The following is a 15,761-nucleotide window of genomic DNA, read 5'->3' on the forward strand; positions in this document are numbered from 1 at the left end:
GTGGCCTTGGTGAGCATAAAAGACTTTTCAGACTTATAAAAAAGCAGACTTAATTACTATGAACTCTATGAGGGAAACTGGCACTTTTATGTTTTGTTATCTCTGTTGTATTTGCAATTCCCATCATTTTATTATTTAGACTGTTATTTAGGTGCTTAGATCAGTGTCGGACACATCACAGAAGCCTTTAATGAAGACTATCCAGTAACAGGCTTATTATTCTTACGCCCTGACAGCCCGTAGTCCATTGTGGCGTTGCAGACTACCTGTGGTGTCAGTGTATCGATGTGCAGAGCGATTATGAGTCTGTTTGTGGGGTGGCTGGACTGTGTTTCTAATTGAATGCCGCTGTTTGGTCTCTCTCCTGCTGAATGTTTTTTTGTGTGAGCGGAATACCAGATTTAGGACCACTGTGGTCGGCTGATGAGAAAGTGTTTGTGGTCATTGGAAGGCGAGATAGATAGAGAAATAACGTATGATTGATGCATTGCATTAACAGCCACTCGGCTGTTTTCCAGGATTCTATTATCTTAAAACCTTTACGTGCAACAACAGGAAATAAATGTTTGTGTGAACAGTGCTCTTGGTTGTTTTCCAATGATCTCAGCTTGACGTAGTGTTTTGTCCCTTAGGTTGGATCGCTATTTTGGGGGCTCTGTGGTTATTGGTGCTGGCTGACATTCAGGACTTCGAGATCATACTTCACAGAGTGGAATGGGCCACCCTGTTGTTCTTTGCTGCTCTGTTTGTGCTTATGGAGGTATGCTAATGCTCAAAAAACACCCACATAACACAGTGTTCTGTCATCTGTTACCTTACAGTGATGGCTAGTCATTGTTTACCAAGATCAGTTTAGCGGGTCACCGGCCCATGTCGTGTTTTGGATGCTGGTTCGGAGCCTGTCATCCCTCAAACGTGCCCTCAAATATTTAGTTATTTTTAAATGCAACCAAAAATGCTAAAATAAAATAAAATAAATATTTAAATTAATAATTAATGTAAATTTTTTAATAAAATTATGATAAAAATAATATAGGAATTCTAATAATTAAAATAGGATTAAAAAACGCTAAATTAATTAGCAAATTTATTGTAAGAAACTTATTGTTCTACTTATTTTTATTGAATCTAATTTTAATTTTATTTCAATTTAATTTTATATTAATTTTATATAAATTTACGTTTTTTTTCTATTTACAAACTCTTATAAAGTGAAAAAGGATAAAAATGCATTGCTATAGAAGACATATATTTATATTTTATATTTATGTATTTTAATGTTTAAAGTGCTTTGTCATGAAAGATATATATAATAGTGTATTATGTATATTTCTAAATACATTTTATATAATATCTATATCTAGTTTTGTTATTTTGTCCCCCTAAATGTATTATTTTTTTGTTATTTTTAAAATTAAGACTTATGATAAAGTTCTAAAATAATAAAAAATAATATAGCAATTATAATAATTTAAATAGAATTTTAAAGATTTATATTAGATTTGTATTAACTGAATTAATTGGCACGTGTTTTACTTATTTTTATTTTATTTTATTTTATTTATTAAATTTCAAGTTGACTAAACTAAAAATGTTAAGTCAGTGGGGTAACAAATTATTTTAAATTGAACTTTTTTTTACAGTGTATAAATTAAACATTATATTAATTTTATATTAATGTACGTGTGGCTGATTTTTTTATTCATATTCATAAATTTGTTTATAAAGAGTAAAAAAAGGAAAAAAGATATATAATAGTGTATTATGTACATTTTTAAAATCCATTTTATTATCTGTTTATCTATCTATCTATCTATCTATCTATCTATCTATCTATCTATGTGTGTCTATTTTCTCCCCTTAATTTACTGTGTTTTTAATTTACAAACCCGAGGGGAAAAAGTGCATTGCTATAGAGGACAAAATATTTAAAGTGCATTGTCATGGAAGATGAAATATTAATACTGTATATAATAGTGCATTGTTATGTTTATTTTTATCTATCACATTCATAAATAAAGAAGGAGACAGAGGGTGACTTAGTAAGGGAGTCTAAGTAAGGCGAAAGTGAACACATCAGCAGCAGAAATGCTGGGTTTGCTGTTTGCGTTGGTTTAATCCTTTGTTTTGTTAGGAGGACAGTATTCACACAGGGAAGCCCACCCCTTGGGCCCAGTGGGGAGCTTAACGCTGCTCCAAGATAAACTGTTTGCCCTCTGTAGCAGAGCCAACATTCACAATCACTCATACCAGTGTGCACCACAAGCACTGAGACAAAAATAGATAAATTCTGATATTCCACTTCCATTGTTTAAAAGATGGAAAATCTGCGCTGTCAGGTTAAATGTCTGTTGTTTTCGTTTCTGGTCTATGGCTTGATTTTCTCTTTGGTGTGTTTTTAAGGCCCTAGCCCAGCTGCAGCTCATCGACTACATCGGGGAACAGACAGCAGTGTTGATAAAAGTGAGTATTTGCTCCAGAAGTATTTGATACAGTCTTTGGGGGGATTTCACTAGGAATTTATTTTTGCATGGGCTGTCTATGTTGCTTTGGTGCTTGACTCATGAAAGATGTTATGAAGTCAGCACAAAAACTATCCAAAAAATAGTATTAAATCTTAAGTGATACAGATGTAACAGATGTGTCTCCTGTGGCCACTTGTGATCAGATTTTGAGTCTGTTTCTGCCTCAGAGTAAAGGCAGAGTTTTACTGCTTTAAATTATGTTTCTCCCACGTTAGTATACACTCCATACACCATAATGACAAAGCAAAAAACTTATTTGTGACAACTTTGCAAATTTGTTAAAAATAAAACACTGAAATAAGTACATTGCATAAGTATTCATACCCTTACTGCAGTACTCAGTTGAAGCACCTTTACAGGTCTTTTTGGGTGTGATGCGACAAGTTTTGCACATCTGCATTTGGCAATTATCTGCCATTCTTCGCCTTACCTCTTCACCTTTGAAGCTCTGTAAGCTTGTATGGGGGCAGATGCACATTTTCAGGTTTCTCCAGAAATATTTGATTGCGTTCAGGCCCAGGCTCTGGGTGGGACACTCAAAGACATCCCCTCAGTCCCTGCTGCTTAAAAACAGCCCCACAGCATGAGGCTGCTACAAGCACACTTTACGTTTGGGATGGTAGTCTGTAGGTGATGAGCAGTGCTTGGGTTCCTTCAAACGCGACGCTTGGAATTGAGGTTTGTCAGACCAGAGAATCTTGTTTCTCACAGTCTAAGGGTCCTTTAGGTGCTTTTTTGCAGATTTCATGTGGGTTTTCATGTGTCTTCACTGAGAAGAGGATTGAGTTTGGCCACACCTCCATAAAGACCGGATTGGTGGAGTGTTGCAGTAATATTTCTTCCATCTGCATGTATGATCATAGAGGTCAACCAGAATGACCATCAGCTTTTTGGTCACCAGTATAACCAAGCCCCTTCTCCATCAATTGCTCAGTTTGGCCAGGAGGCCAGCTCTAGGAAGAGTCCTAGTTGTTCTAAGGCTACATGCTTCTGTGCACCTTCAATGCAGCAGAATTTTTTTCTGAACTCTTCCCCAGATCTGTGCCTTGACACAAGCCTGTTTCTGAGCTCTGCAGGCAGTTATTTTGACCTCAGGGCTTGGTTTTTGCTCTGATACGCATTTTCAGCTGTTAGACCTTTTAGGTGTGTGCCTTTCCAAATCATACTGATTCAGATGAATTTGCCACAGTTTAACTCTATTTGAAGTGTAGTAACATCTATATGTGATATTAGTGCTCCTGAACTAAATTTAAAACGTCCCAGAAAAGGGTATGAATACTTATGCAATGGAGTCATTTTAGTTTTTAATTTCTGATAAATTTGCAAAGTTGTTAGAAACCTGTTTTGTACTTTGTCATTATGATGTATGGAGTGTAGATTGATGAGGAAAACAGTCTTTTAAAGCAGTTCAGCATAAGGCTGCAACATAAAACCATGTATACGTGTAAAATACGTGGGGAAAAAAACAACAACAAAAAAAACGAAGCGGTATGAATACTTTTGCAAGACACTTTAAGGTCATTGTGAGTTACAAAGTTACTTTCTGTGATATTAAATCACATTATTTTTAGATATAAAGTTGCAATTAGCTTTTTTATTCACATTGTACTCTTGTCCAAGTCTGTATATTATGCAGCAGCTTCTGAAAGTAAAAATCCCATTGATTTTTAATGCTAACTTATACTGTGAGCTACAGTACGTGGTTGTTAATTGATATTATATATCCATCAGCCTGCATCATTTTAACAGGATTCCTGTTGAGAAACAGTACCCATGATTCTGCAAAGAAATCTCCACCAATCAGAGAATCCCAATAAACAAAAAAGTAAAAAAAATTTTTATTGCCTCCCTCTTCCCATGAAGCACCTTAATTGACAAAGAATCAGTATCCCTACTCTCTCAGACTACTTAAAGGGATAGTTCACCCAAAAATGAAAATTCTGTCATTAATTACTCAGCCTCATATTGTTCCAAACCCATTCATCTTCAGAACACAAATATTTTTGATGGAATCCGAGAGCTTTGACCCTGCATAGACAGCAAAGCAACTACCATGTTCAAGACCCAGAAAGGTACTAAGGACATTGTTAAATAGTCCATGAGAATTCTTTTTGTATGCGAAGAAAACAAAAATAATGACTTTATATAACAATTTTTTCTCTTTTCTCTCTTATCTCTTTTCTTTTTTTTTCTACATGGACCATAATTGTAGGAGTATGCATTTCCACACTTAAAAACAACAACAACAACAAAAAATAACGTAAATCAGTTAACTGAACCTCATTAAATAGTGTGACTGGCTGAAATTATTGTTATCTTTGATCCAATAGTGGGCCTGTGTGGGCCATCAATACAGAGATTTCCACAGGCCTGGAAGTGTCCAGCTCTGCCTGGCTGGCGATCACACTCTGATAGACCCGTCAGCTTGTGTTTGTTGTGTGGGCCTTTTACAATCACAGTAATTATTCATGACAGGTGCTGCTGTGGAGCTCTGATGCATTCAATCCAATCAGCAGCACCAAGACCCCCAAAATCTGACGATGTAGATATAAAACCGAAGACAGTAATAGTGTGGAAATGACTTTAAATAAAACCATGTTCTAATAAGCGTTCGTACATGCTAAAAAAAAAGCTACGGTGCGTTTTCACATAGGTTATAGCTGGATTGAAAACAGGCATATGGTGAGAGAGTCTGTTTGTGTACATGTGTTGTGTTTTGGTTTATGAAAGCAACAGAGCGTGAAATAATGAATCCAATGTGACTGTGTCATGAACACATTGTCTGCAAAGCCTCCCACCTTTGTGTTGGCATCTACAGGCCTTTATGAGACTGACAGAGAGAGAGGGGTTGTGTGCGTGTGTGTGTGTGTGTTTGGTTGTGACATATTTTATTGTTATCTTCTCTCCCAGGCAGTGCCAGAGGATGAGCGGTTGGCCATCGCCATCATTTTGGTCATGTGGGTCTCAGCGCTGGCCTCCTCTCTTATAGACAACATTCCCTTCACTGCCACTATGGTAAGGAACACACACACACACACACACATACACACCTACAAGCATTTGTACACAAAGAAAACAATACTAGTTCTAAATCACACTCTAGTATGTTTGACATCTTTAGTACTCAGAGACCTTTTTTAGTACTGTTTAGTACTGTTTTTTTTTAAACAATGTAAAGGTTGCATCAAGACATTAATGGTAAATTTTGTGATTCTATAAAGTTATATATTATCAATGTTATCATTTTACATTTTTTACTACTTTTTCTATTTATTTTTCTACTATTCAGAAGTTGATATGATTTTTTGTACTTTTTTTTTTTTTTGAAAAAATTCTGTTTTGCTCCCCTCGGCATTTATTTGTGAAATATTATTACAATTCTAAAACAACATCTTTATTTTCTACATATTTTAATTTATGTATATTCTATTCTACATATTTATTCTTTTTTTTTAAAAATATTTTAATGTAACTCATGCCTCTGATATTCTAATTTGGTGCTCAAACATTTATTATTACCAATTTTAAAAATAATCATGCTGCTTAATATTTATTGTGATGTATTTCAGGATTTTAATCATTTATTGTGATGCAATAAAATATTGCATAATAATAATAATGGCAAAATAATACAATAATACAAAATTATATATATATATATATATATATATTTCACTATGTGAAAATAGCAGTATTTTCTTAGCTACTTATTGCAAGTGGCTGATATTTGCACCTCAGTATTGTAGTACATTATAAAACAGTGTGCAATAATAATGTATTGAGTGTAAATTATCATTTTTATTACAATGATTAAATGGATGCTGCCTTGGGACAATAATGCCATTCCTAACCCTAACTGATAAACACCTGTGAGGCACTATATTTTTCACTTTTCGATTATTTGCTTCATTTTATTGAAAATAAATGCTTTTCCGATCTGATATATGATGTGAAAAGGGAGAATACAAGTTCGGCAAAAGGCGGATTCGAACTCGAGTCGAAAAGTTACCGCTACATGCTTTACCACCTACTCCTCTGGAGCTGTCATTCATCCAGTGTATTTTATAATGTGGACTAGGCCAACCACACGTTGGTGGGCGGAGTTAGTGTAAAAAGCCTCTGCCAACAAGTCGGCCTGTTTGCACTTAGTGTAAATAGACACTCAGAAATGTGAAATATCCCAGTACTCTTAACAAAATTTATCTACTTAATATTTAACTGGACGACTGGAGCTGTTTTATGATTTTAAATGAATTATAAATATGCTTTAATAGTTTTCGTATGGCATGTCACACTGCAGGACACTGCCGTCACTGCTTGCCATATCATGTCAGCTGCCAACATTCTGGTGACAAATAGGTGAATATAGTGCATCTCATCCTCTATAGTCAGCTGAAACGTGTGAGAAACAGTAGTGAGTGATGCTGTGCTATCAGAGCAGCGCATGAATCATGTGCATCATGAAGGAACACGTGCTGTGAGCTGATATGATGAACATGGCACGAAACAGACAGAGCTGTGCTGCCGATCGCTCACTGCCAAATGAGCAGAAGGGAAGAATGCAGGGCAGATGAAGAGACAAGTCACTCCAGAAATCACTTAGCATTTCAAAAGCCTTTTCATTTCCTTCTTTTTTTCACACATTTCATTTGATCTGTCTATTTTGACCTCTTTTTTGGGGATGGGCAGAGCTACATTGCTACATTTAATGTTAGATTAGGCAAGTTGTTAGGTTATGTGAATGACTAGTTGATTACTCGTAAGAAAGTCCAGTGCAATTAAGTTAAACTGCCCCCAATTATACAGTTTATGTTTCTTGGGAAGTGTTAAAGTGCCCATATTATGCCATGCAGTGTGTAATGCAGGTTTATGTGAATGTGAACAATTTCCAAAGCTGGAAAGCCGAAAGTGCACGATATATAAAGTTATTGTCTCCCAAAAGAAAAAATTGTGCAGCCTAAACGAGTCATTTGTCCAATTCCAACTTCCGTGATGGCTACATGCTATGATGTAACACATTTGTATAATTCCCACCAATCTGCGAACTGCGGACAAATTTTAAGTTCAGTCAACTTGAAATGTTAAGTTGTACTAAGTGTCAACTTATTTATTTTTTGTTGACTAAACAAAAAATTTGGTTTGTTAAATTTAAAAGCTGAACTTGTTACCCAGTTTGTTAAGTTGAATCAACTCAAATATGCCACTTAGCACATCTTAACATTTTAAGCTGACAAAACCTTTTTGAGTTGACTGAACTTTAACGCAGCCGGGTAACACATTATTTTAAGTTGACTCAACAAATTGATTTTTACAGTGTGGGTGTTTTGTTTCTGACACGCGCTGTATGTGGTAGACCAATCATAAGAGGACCATCTGACCAATCAGAGCAGAGTAAGCTAACTAATCGTTTGAGAATGATTGGAATATGAGGTAATATTAAATGCATATTTCAGGAAGTGTTTTTTGACCTTGCATGCATGTAAACCTATTGTAGGAGACTCCCAAAAAATATTATGAACCTGAAAAATGGCATAACGGGGCACTTTAAGATCTCACTCTGTGTGACTAGTCGTTTTTTGGATGACTATTTAACCACTGGGACTTGCAACTCTGTCTTGTTTTGTCTTATTCCTGCTCACTGTCTTTCTCTTTCACTCATTCTGTCAAAAATGAGAGATAAACAGGGTGAAATGTACTTGAGCTCAGCGTACACCTGTGGTGGTAATGGATCGCATTGATTTTACAGGACCCGTCACTGAATAAATACAGAAAATACTTCTCAGCAGTGCCCTCTCACAATCTGAAGCTGGACTAAAAAGACCATGCCGTTAGACACACACTTCATTTCTGTAGAGCACAGAATGTGCCTGTTTTTGACTCTACTAACAACAAAAATCAGCATGTGTTCAGTTATTTTTAACTGCCGTCTTGAAAAGTGGTCTGAATGCTGCTAAGCTGGTGTTCTCATCGGACCTCATAACTAGCTTAACCATCAAGCCTTATTTGGTGACCAACCTTCATTAGAAAGACCACCTAAGTAAAATATACCAGAATTCAAACTGGTCTAAACAGCAAGCTTCTATGGTTGGACATTTAAATTGCTTGAAGTATTGAATCCGTATCCTACCATGCATAAAGCAATTTTAAATTGGCCATCATGTGCTCACCACGTTTAGGTTCATGTATCAGAGTCAGTGTGTTCTATACATTTTGCAAACATTACACAATCACTGACATTCACATGGAGCATTAAACATCTGATCTGAAGATCAATACAGAGGTGTTTACTTCTGTCCCTGGTCTCATCTGTAGGGGATTATATATGACATATACATAGCTGCAGACATATCCCTGCTCTCCCTCACCATGTTTGTAGATCTCCTTTCTGTCCCTGGCCATTTGTTGGGTGAATTGCCAAGGATTGTTCTGTAATTGCAATAAGTAAACTGGATCAAAGTGCTTGTGGGATTTAATGAAGGTGATCATATAACATGAGCATTATTGACTGTTCTTAACCTGTCTATGTGGTAAATCTTTAAACCACAATTGATGTTTTATTTTAAGGAGCCCTAGATGGGGTACCAAAAACAGAAAGCCTATTGCTGTTATTGGGTGGCTGGTGCACTACAAATAGGCCTAATGCATGCAATCAAAATCGTGACATATTATTTCCAAGCATACTGTCCCTGGAAGTATAACACATGGTATGATTTCTGCTAATAATTCCACATATATTCAAATAAATTCCGGTGGCCTGGCAACTTCCCCTGGTGCTCCCAATCTGGGCCATTTGCATGCGCAGGCTATACTCTCAGAGTATTGTGACTTTAATTGCTACGATTTAATTATCATAATTTCGATTTTATTCTCAAAACATTTCAACTTCCTTCTTGTAATTTCTACTTTATTATTGAAACATTTTGACTTTATTCTCGAAATTTCGACTTTATTCTCAAAACAGTTTTTTAACACTAATTTCTAGTTTAGTAATTTTCAATTTGTAATTTCTAGTTTATTCTTGAAATATTTTTATTTTATTCTCATAATTTCAAATTTAGTCTCGAAATGCACATAACATACCTGTACATACAAAATTGTCTATTTTGTATATTGCGTTTTTGCTATTTTGTACATTGTCTGTTTGGTATATTTGTATATTATTCTTTTTATTCTTTGTGTCTCGTATGTACCTGGCAATAAAGCTGATTCTGATTCTGAAATATTTCGACGTTAATCTTGTAATTTTGGCTTTATTCTTAAAACATTTCGACTTTATTCTTGAAATATTTCGACTTTATTCTTGAAATATTTCGACTTTATTCTTGAAATTTTTACTTTATTCTCAAAACATTTAGACTTTATTCTTATAATTTCAGCTTTATTCCTAAAATATTTTGACTTTATTCTCATAATTTCGACTTTAGTCTTGAAATATTTAGACTTTATTCTTGAAATTTTTACTTTATTCTCAAAACATTTAGACTTTATTCTTATAATTTCAGCTTTATTCCTAAAATATTTTGACTTTATTCTCATAATTTCGACTTTAGTCTTGAAATATTTAGACTTTATTCTCAATATTATTTATTTTGACTTTAATCTCGTAATTTTGGATTTTTTTTTTTGGTGCCATTGCATATTTATTCCTATGGTGGCAAAGCTGAATTTTCAGAAGCCATTACTCCAGTCCAGTGTCATATGATTGTTCAGAAATCTTAACATTCTGATTTGGTGCTCGGGAAACATTTCCTATAATTATGAAAAAAAAAAGAAAAGAGAATAGTTATGCTGCTTAATATTTTGTATTTTGTTTAAAAGAATAGCAGTTGTTTAAAATAGACGTTATTGGTAATAATGTAAAAGTCTTGACTGTCACTTTTGATCAATGAAAGGTAATTCTTGTTGAATTAAAGTGTTTATTTCTTTCAAAAATGATTGAATGGTGATGTACATATTTAATGTATGACAAATATTTTTCCATTTTAGGTGTTTTGTGGGTAAGAATTCATGTAATAAGTGTGATAATAGTTAGTTTTTGTAAAATCTTCAAATTAATAATCCTTATTACCATACCTTTGTAAAAGAAGAAATGTCCCTATATAACTTGTTACAGTGTAGCTGTTAATGTGTAGACAACATAATTAAAAATGTTTAATCCACATTAATTATCAAACAGTCGTTTTAATAAATATACTAACATGAGTTATGATTACAGAGACCATGTGTGATATCTGTAAAACTGTTTCCATGCCACCTGTGTCAAGTTAGGATTTTCCACGCAGATTAAAAATGTGCTATTTGCGCTCCACTGCAAGCCTAAAACTGCTATTTTCTTGTCAGCACAAGTATACGGTTGCTTTGGCTCCTGGTGCCCTCCCATCCACGCTGGCGTTGCCACAGCTGAATGAACCGGATGGCAAATGTAGTAGAAAATGTAATCACAGTTGTGCTGTGTAATTTATTCAGGTCGATTGCAGCTGAAGCCGATGTTAGCTGGGAGGCCAGCGTGTAGCGGACAAGTGGCTACACACAGAAATCTCCGAGGCAGAAGACATTTTCAGCAAATATACAATCTTTAAATTACACCACACTGGTGGGAAGATCGAATGCGTATATGCCTTGAGAAACAGATGCATGCATGTTTGTTGTTGTCGCCACAGGGATGCATTCTCTGCTTCTCGCCTTTTCATGCTAAGTACTGATGGCCATAGTTATTGTGGAGTGTTTTTGTCATGTTTATATCCATGTAGATTTCATTCCTGAGCCAAAGCGGTTATGCTTGGATCATGAGATTTTCATTTGCTGTTTATTCGTGCTCTGTGTCTGTGCAAAGATAGAGAAATATGGAAAAGGAATGTAATGTCATCAACTATTGATTTTCTTGTTCTTGACTCGTGGAGCAGAAGAAAATGACTCAATCTGCTAATAGGTTGGACGGCTGTCAGAATTATTGAATATAACACTCTTCGCGACCCTGACATCCATGTTTGGTTCTTGACGTATGATTGTTTGTAATAGGCATGGCTTAATTTGTGTGTTATGATGTGTTTTTCATTTTTTTCACAGATTCCTGTGCTTATAAACCTCAGTCAAGATGCTGATGTCAACCTACCAGTCAAGCCTCTTATTTTTGCCTTGGCTATGGGAGCTTGCCTTGGAGGTCAGTTACATTTTGCCTATATTATATATTATGTTCACGTGTTTTCTGAAACAAACATGCCATTACAGCAACCTTGGTTCAAGTGGATTGATGAACTGCAATGCATGCTATGCCTTTGAAGCGTTCCATTTGAATCGCAAACGACCTTCGATAGAAGCGAAGAAGTAATTACTTCACCTAAATGTATCAGTGATATATAACTAGTAATTCAGAAATGGTCTCTTTTTATTACACTGTGTCAAACCTTTAAATGAGCTATAGGGTTTCAATGCCACTAACTTGTTCTTCACTGGCTTTGAAAGCACCACAGTGCACAATAGATCGCTCTACATTTAGGAATGTAGTGTGCTTACAAGGCTGTCAGAAAATGCCTCATTGCCTGTTTGGATCTAAGGACACGGAGAGAGACATGTGGCAGTCCTACGGCCTAATCAAAAGAGATGTGTTAGCTCTAGTATCGATCCGTGGAATGCTAAGGCAGGCTTCTGGTTTTGTTGTCACGCTGACACTTTTCAAGATGTGAACATTTCATATAAAAACCATTCTTTTACAAGGCCAAACAACTTTTAAAGGCCAAACAACTTCTTTAAATTGTTACATTTATTCATTAAAGGGATAGTTCACCCAAATATTCTGTCGGTAATTACTCACCTTCATTTTGTTCAAAACCCGTTAGAGTTTCATGCATCTTCAGAACACAAATTAAGATATTTTTTTGATGAATTTCGAGAGCTTTCTGACCCTGCATAGACAGCAAGGCAAATACCACGTTCAAGGTCCAGAAAGGTAGTAAGGACATTGTTAAAATGTCCATGTGACATGCAAGAATGGTAAATGATCTGACAACAGTCTAAAACAGAAACTTCTGACATGTCACACTAGCAGGTTTCATCCTAGTTTTGCAAGTCTTATGAGATTGAGGCATGGAGTGAGATTAAATTGTACAACTGATGAAGCCACTTGGATCAGAGGTGGGACAATAAATTGAAGAACACGTCTAGATGCTCAAGAGTAAATTTTTCTAGACATGCTATTGATGAAGTGATGACCTCTGTCCTTCATCAAAAAGCTATCATGCCTGTGATTTGAGTTGGGACAGAAGTCCCTCTTCGTGCCATGCATTACCAAAGCAGGTGCTACAAAAGAAAAACCCTTGCTAAATCACCTCTTCAATTTAGCACTGAAGGTCATTTCATTGCTGGTACTCTAACAGAAGTGATTGCACAGTGGAGAACTTTAAATTGCAATCAGCATAACAAAAATCTGCTGTGCACATAGGCAGCAAATCAATTCTAATATTCATTTATAAAGATCCGTTTTTGTACAGTGCTGTGTTTGTAGAAGACATATAGTGCTATTTAAACATTTACAAATTCTCAGCTCTCTCTCAAGCCGAGTGATTGGATAGAGTATATATGGAAGAATTCACTAGGCAAACATTCCTTTTTTCATTAAAAATAAATGAATGTCTATGTTTATTCAGGCTATTGAAGTTATTCAAGACAGTTATTCATTTCTTCTCTTTCTATTCCCAAAGGAAATGGGACACTGATTGGAGCATCTGCAAATGTGGTGTGTGCTGGGATTGCTGAACAGCATGGTTATGGATTTTCCTTCATGGAGTTTTTCAGGTATTTGTGTTGGCCACAAATTTATTCTTTCTCAAATTTTATTAAAAAATAGAGACTCTTTTGCAGCTAACTGTGGTATGAAACTGATCTCAAATTCCGTGCATGTTTCCTGCTTAAAGAGACATGCTTAGTCATGCCAGTATTTTAACAATTTCTTGGTAACACTACAATAAGGTTCCATTGTTAACATTAGTTAACATGAACTAACAATGAAATAATAATCGCACCATTCCCAAACACAATTTGGTTACAAAAGTTGTATCTTTTAACGTTATTTAATAGATCTGAGCTAACATGAACTAACAATTAACAGTTTTTATTAAAAGAGAAGTTCACTTCCAGAACAAAAAATGACAGATAATTTACTTATCCACTTGTCATCCATGATGTTTACATCTTTCTTTCTTCAGTCGTAAAGAAAATATGTTTTTTTGAGGAACACATTTCAGGATTTCTGTCCATATAGTGGACTTCTATGGTGCTCACGAGTTTGAACTTCCAAAATGCAATTTAAATGCAGCTTCAAAGGGCTCTAAACGATCCCAGCCAAAGAAGAATAGTCTTATCTAGCGAAACAACTGGTTAGTTTCTAAAAAAATGTATATACTTTTTAACCTCAAACGCTCGTCTTGTCTAGCTCTGCGTGAACTCTGTGTATTCTGGTTCAAGACAGTTAGGTTATGTCGAAAAACTCCCATCTCATTTTCTCCTTCAACTTCAAAATCGTCCTGCACTGCTGCAGAAGTACCGACCCAGTGTTTACAAAGTGAACAGGCAAAGAAGATAAAATTCCCTGAACAAAAAAAACTTAAAACAGTGATGTGGGACGATTTTGAAGTTGGAGAAGAAAATGACCCTAACAAATACCCTAACAAGATGAGCATTTGAGGTTAAAATGTATATAAATTGTAATTTTTAGAAAATACCTGATTGTTTTGCTAGATAAAACCCTTCTTTCTTGGCTGGGATCATTTAGAGCCCTTTGAAGCTGCATTTAAACTGCATTTTGGAAATTCAAACTCACAAGCACCATAGAAATCCACTATATGGAGATCATTTCTGAAATGTTTTCCTCAAAAAAACAATTTCTTTACGACTGAAGAAAAAGACATGAACATCTTGGATAACAAGGGGGTGATTAAATTATCTGTAAATTTTGTTCTGGAAGTGAACTTTTCCTTCTAATTTTAACAGAGACTAATAAATACTGTAACATATGACATGCTCATTGTTAGTGCTCATTAATTAATTTTATATAGTACATTAACTTTAAAGGGATGGTTCACCCAAAAATTAAAATGCTGTCAATAATTACTCAACCTCATGTCGTTCTAAACCCGTAAGACCTTTGTTCATCTTCAGAAAACAAATTGGGATGTTTTTCATTAAATCCAAGAGCTTTCTGACCTTGCATAGAAAGCAACGTCACTACCATGTTTTCTTTGTTTAAAATTATACTCGTAGCTTCATAACATTATGGTTGAACCACTGATGTCACATGGACTATTTTAATGATGTCTTTACAACCTTTTTAGGCCTTGAATGTGGTAATTGCATTACTGTCTGTGCAGAGTCAGAAAGCTCTCAGATTTCATCAAAAAATCTTAATTTGTGTTACTGAAGGTCTTACAGGTTTGGAACGACATGAGGGTAAGCAATCAATGACAGAATTTTCATTTTTGGGTGAACTATCCCTTTAAATAATGGGAACTTATTGTAAAGTGTATTTTTAATGTCATTAAAAAAATAATGTCATGTTTGTGTAGTCTATTATACACTCTATGATCAGTCACTAGATATTTTGGTTAGGTGGTCTCTTCCTAGGTGGGTAGTTCTGAGCCAGAAAAAGTGACTCTTTCAGGGAAAAAATATTTTTTCCTCTGTATCAAAGCTAGTATTGCTAACAGCAAAATTACCCAGGAGTACCTTGGTGCAAGAGTCAATCCCCTAGCTTCATGTCCAGAAGTTTATAGCCTTTCATGTACTCTCACACTTCGGGGAAAGCTGTGATTATTCCAGCCAGATCTGCTGGCCAGTGGTACCATAAGTGGGGTCTGTTTCAGGGCACACTTTTCACAAGCAGCTCCTGCAATCCGCTGCTTCCGGTCATGTTCTCCCTTCTCTTCACTTTTCAAAATACACCATTTAAAGGTGGATCAGTATTGCAATCAAAAAGAGAATAGCAAAACCAGAAATTACAATCAAAATACCACTCAACTCAAGGGTTAGCTCACCCAAAAATGAAAATTCTGTCATTAATTACTCACCCTCATGTCGTTCCAAACCCGTAAGACCTTCATTCATCGTTGGAACGCAAATGAAAATATTTCCGATGAAATCCGAGAGTTTTCTGACCCTGCATAGACAGCAACACAACTGACAGGTTCAAGGCCCAGAAAGGTAGTAAGGACAATTCTCATTTTTGGGTGAATTAATCCTTTATGA

General features: G+C 35.4%; 1 protein-coding gene across 4 annotated transcripts in view; it reads left to right on the forward strand.

Moving 5' to 3' along the window:
- The window catches only part of oca2 (oculocutaneous albinism II), a 105,327-nt gene that overhangs the window by 69,009 nt on the left and 20,557 nt on the right, over positions 1-15,761 (forward strand). For all 4 annotated transcript variants that reach the window (XM_051111682.1, XM_051111683.1, XM_051111685.1 and 1 more), the window contains exons 20-24: positions 633-760; positions 2,404-2,463; positions 5,436-5,540; positions 11,592-11,685; positions 13,223-13,316. In XM_051111682.1, the coding sequence (XP_050967639.1) occupies positions 633-760; positions 2,404-2,463; positions 5,436-5,540; positions 11,592-11,685; positions 13,223-13,316 (481 nt within the window). The remainder of the gene's footprint in view (positions 1-632; positions 761-2,403; positions 2,464-5,435; positions 5,541-11,591; positions 11,686-13,222; positions 13,317-15,761) is intronic.

Source organism: Labeo rohita, chromosome 6 (genome assembly GCF_022985175.1).
Source record: "Labeo rohita strain BAU-BD-2019 chromosome 6, IGBB_LRoh.1.0, whole genome shotgun sequence".
Taxonomy (NCBI): domain Eukaryota; kingdom Metazoa; phylum Chordata; class Actinopteri; order Cypriniformes; family Cyprinidae; genus Labeo; species Labeo rohita.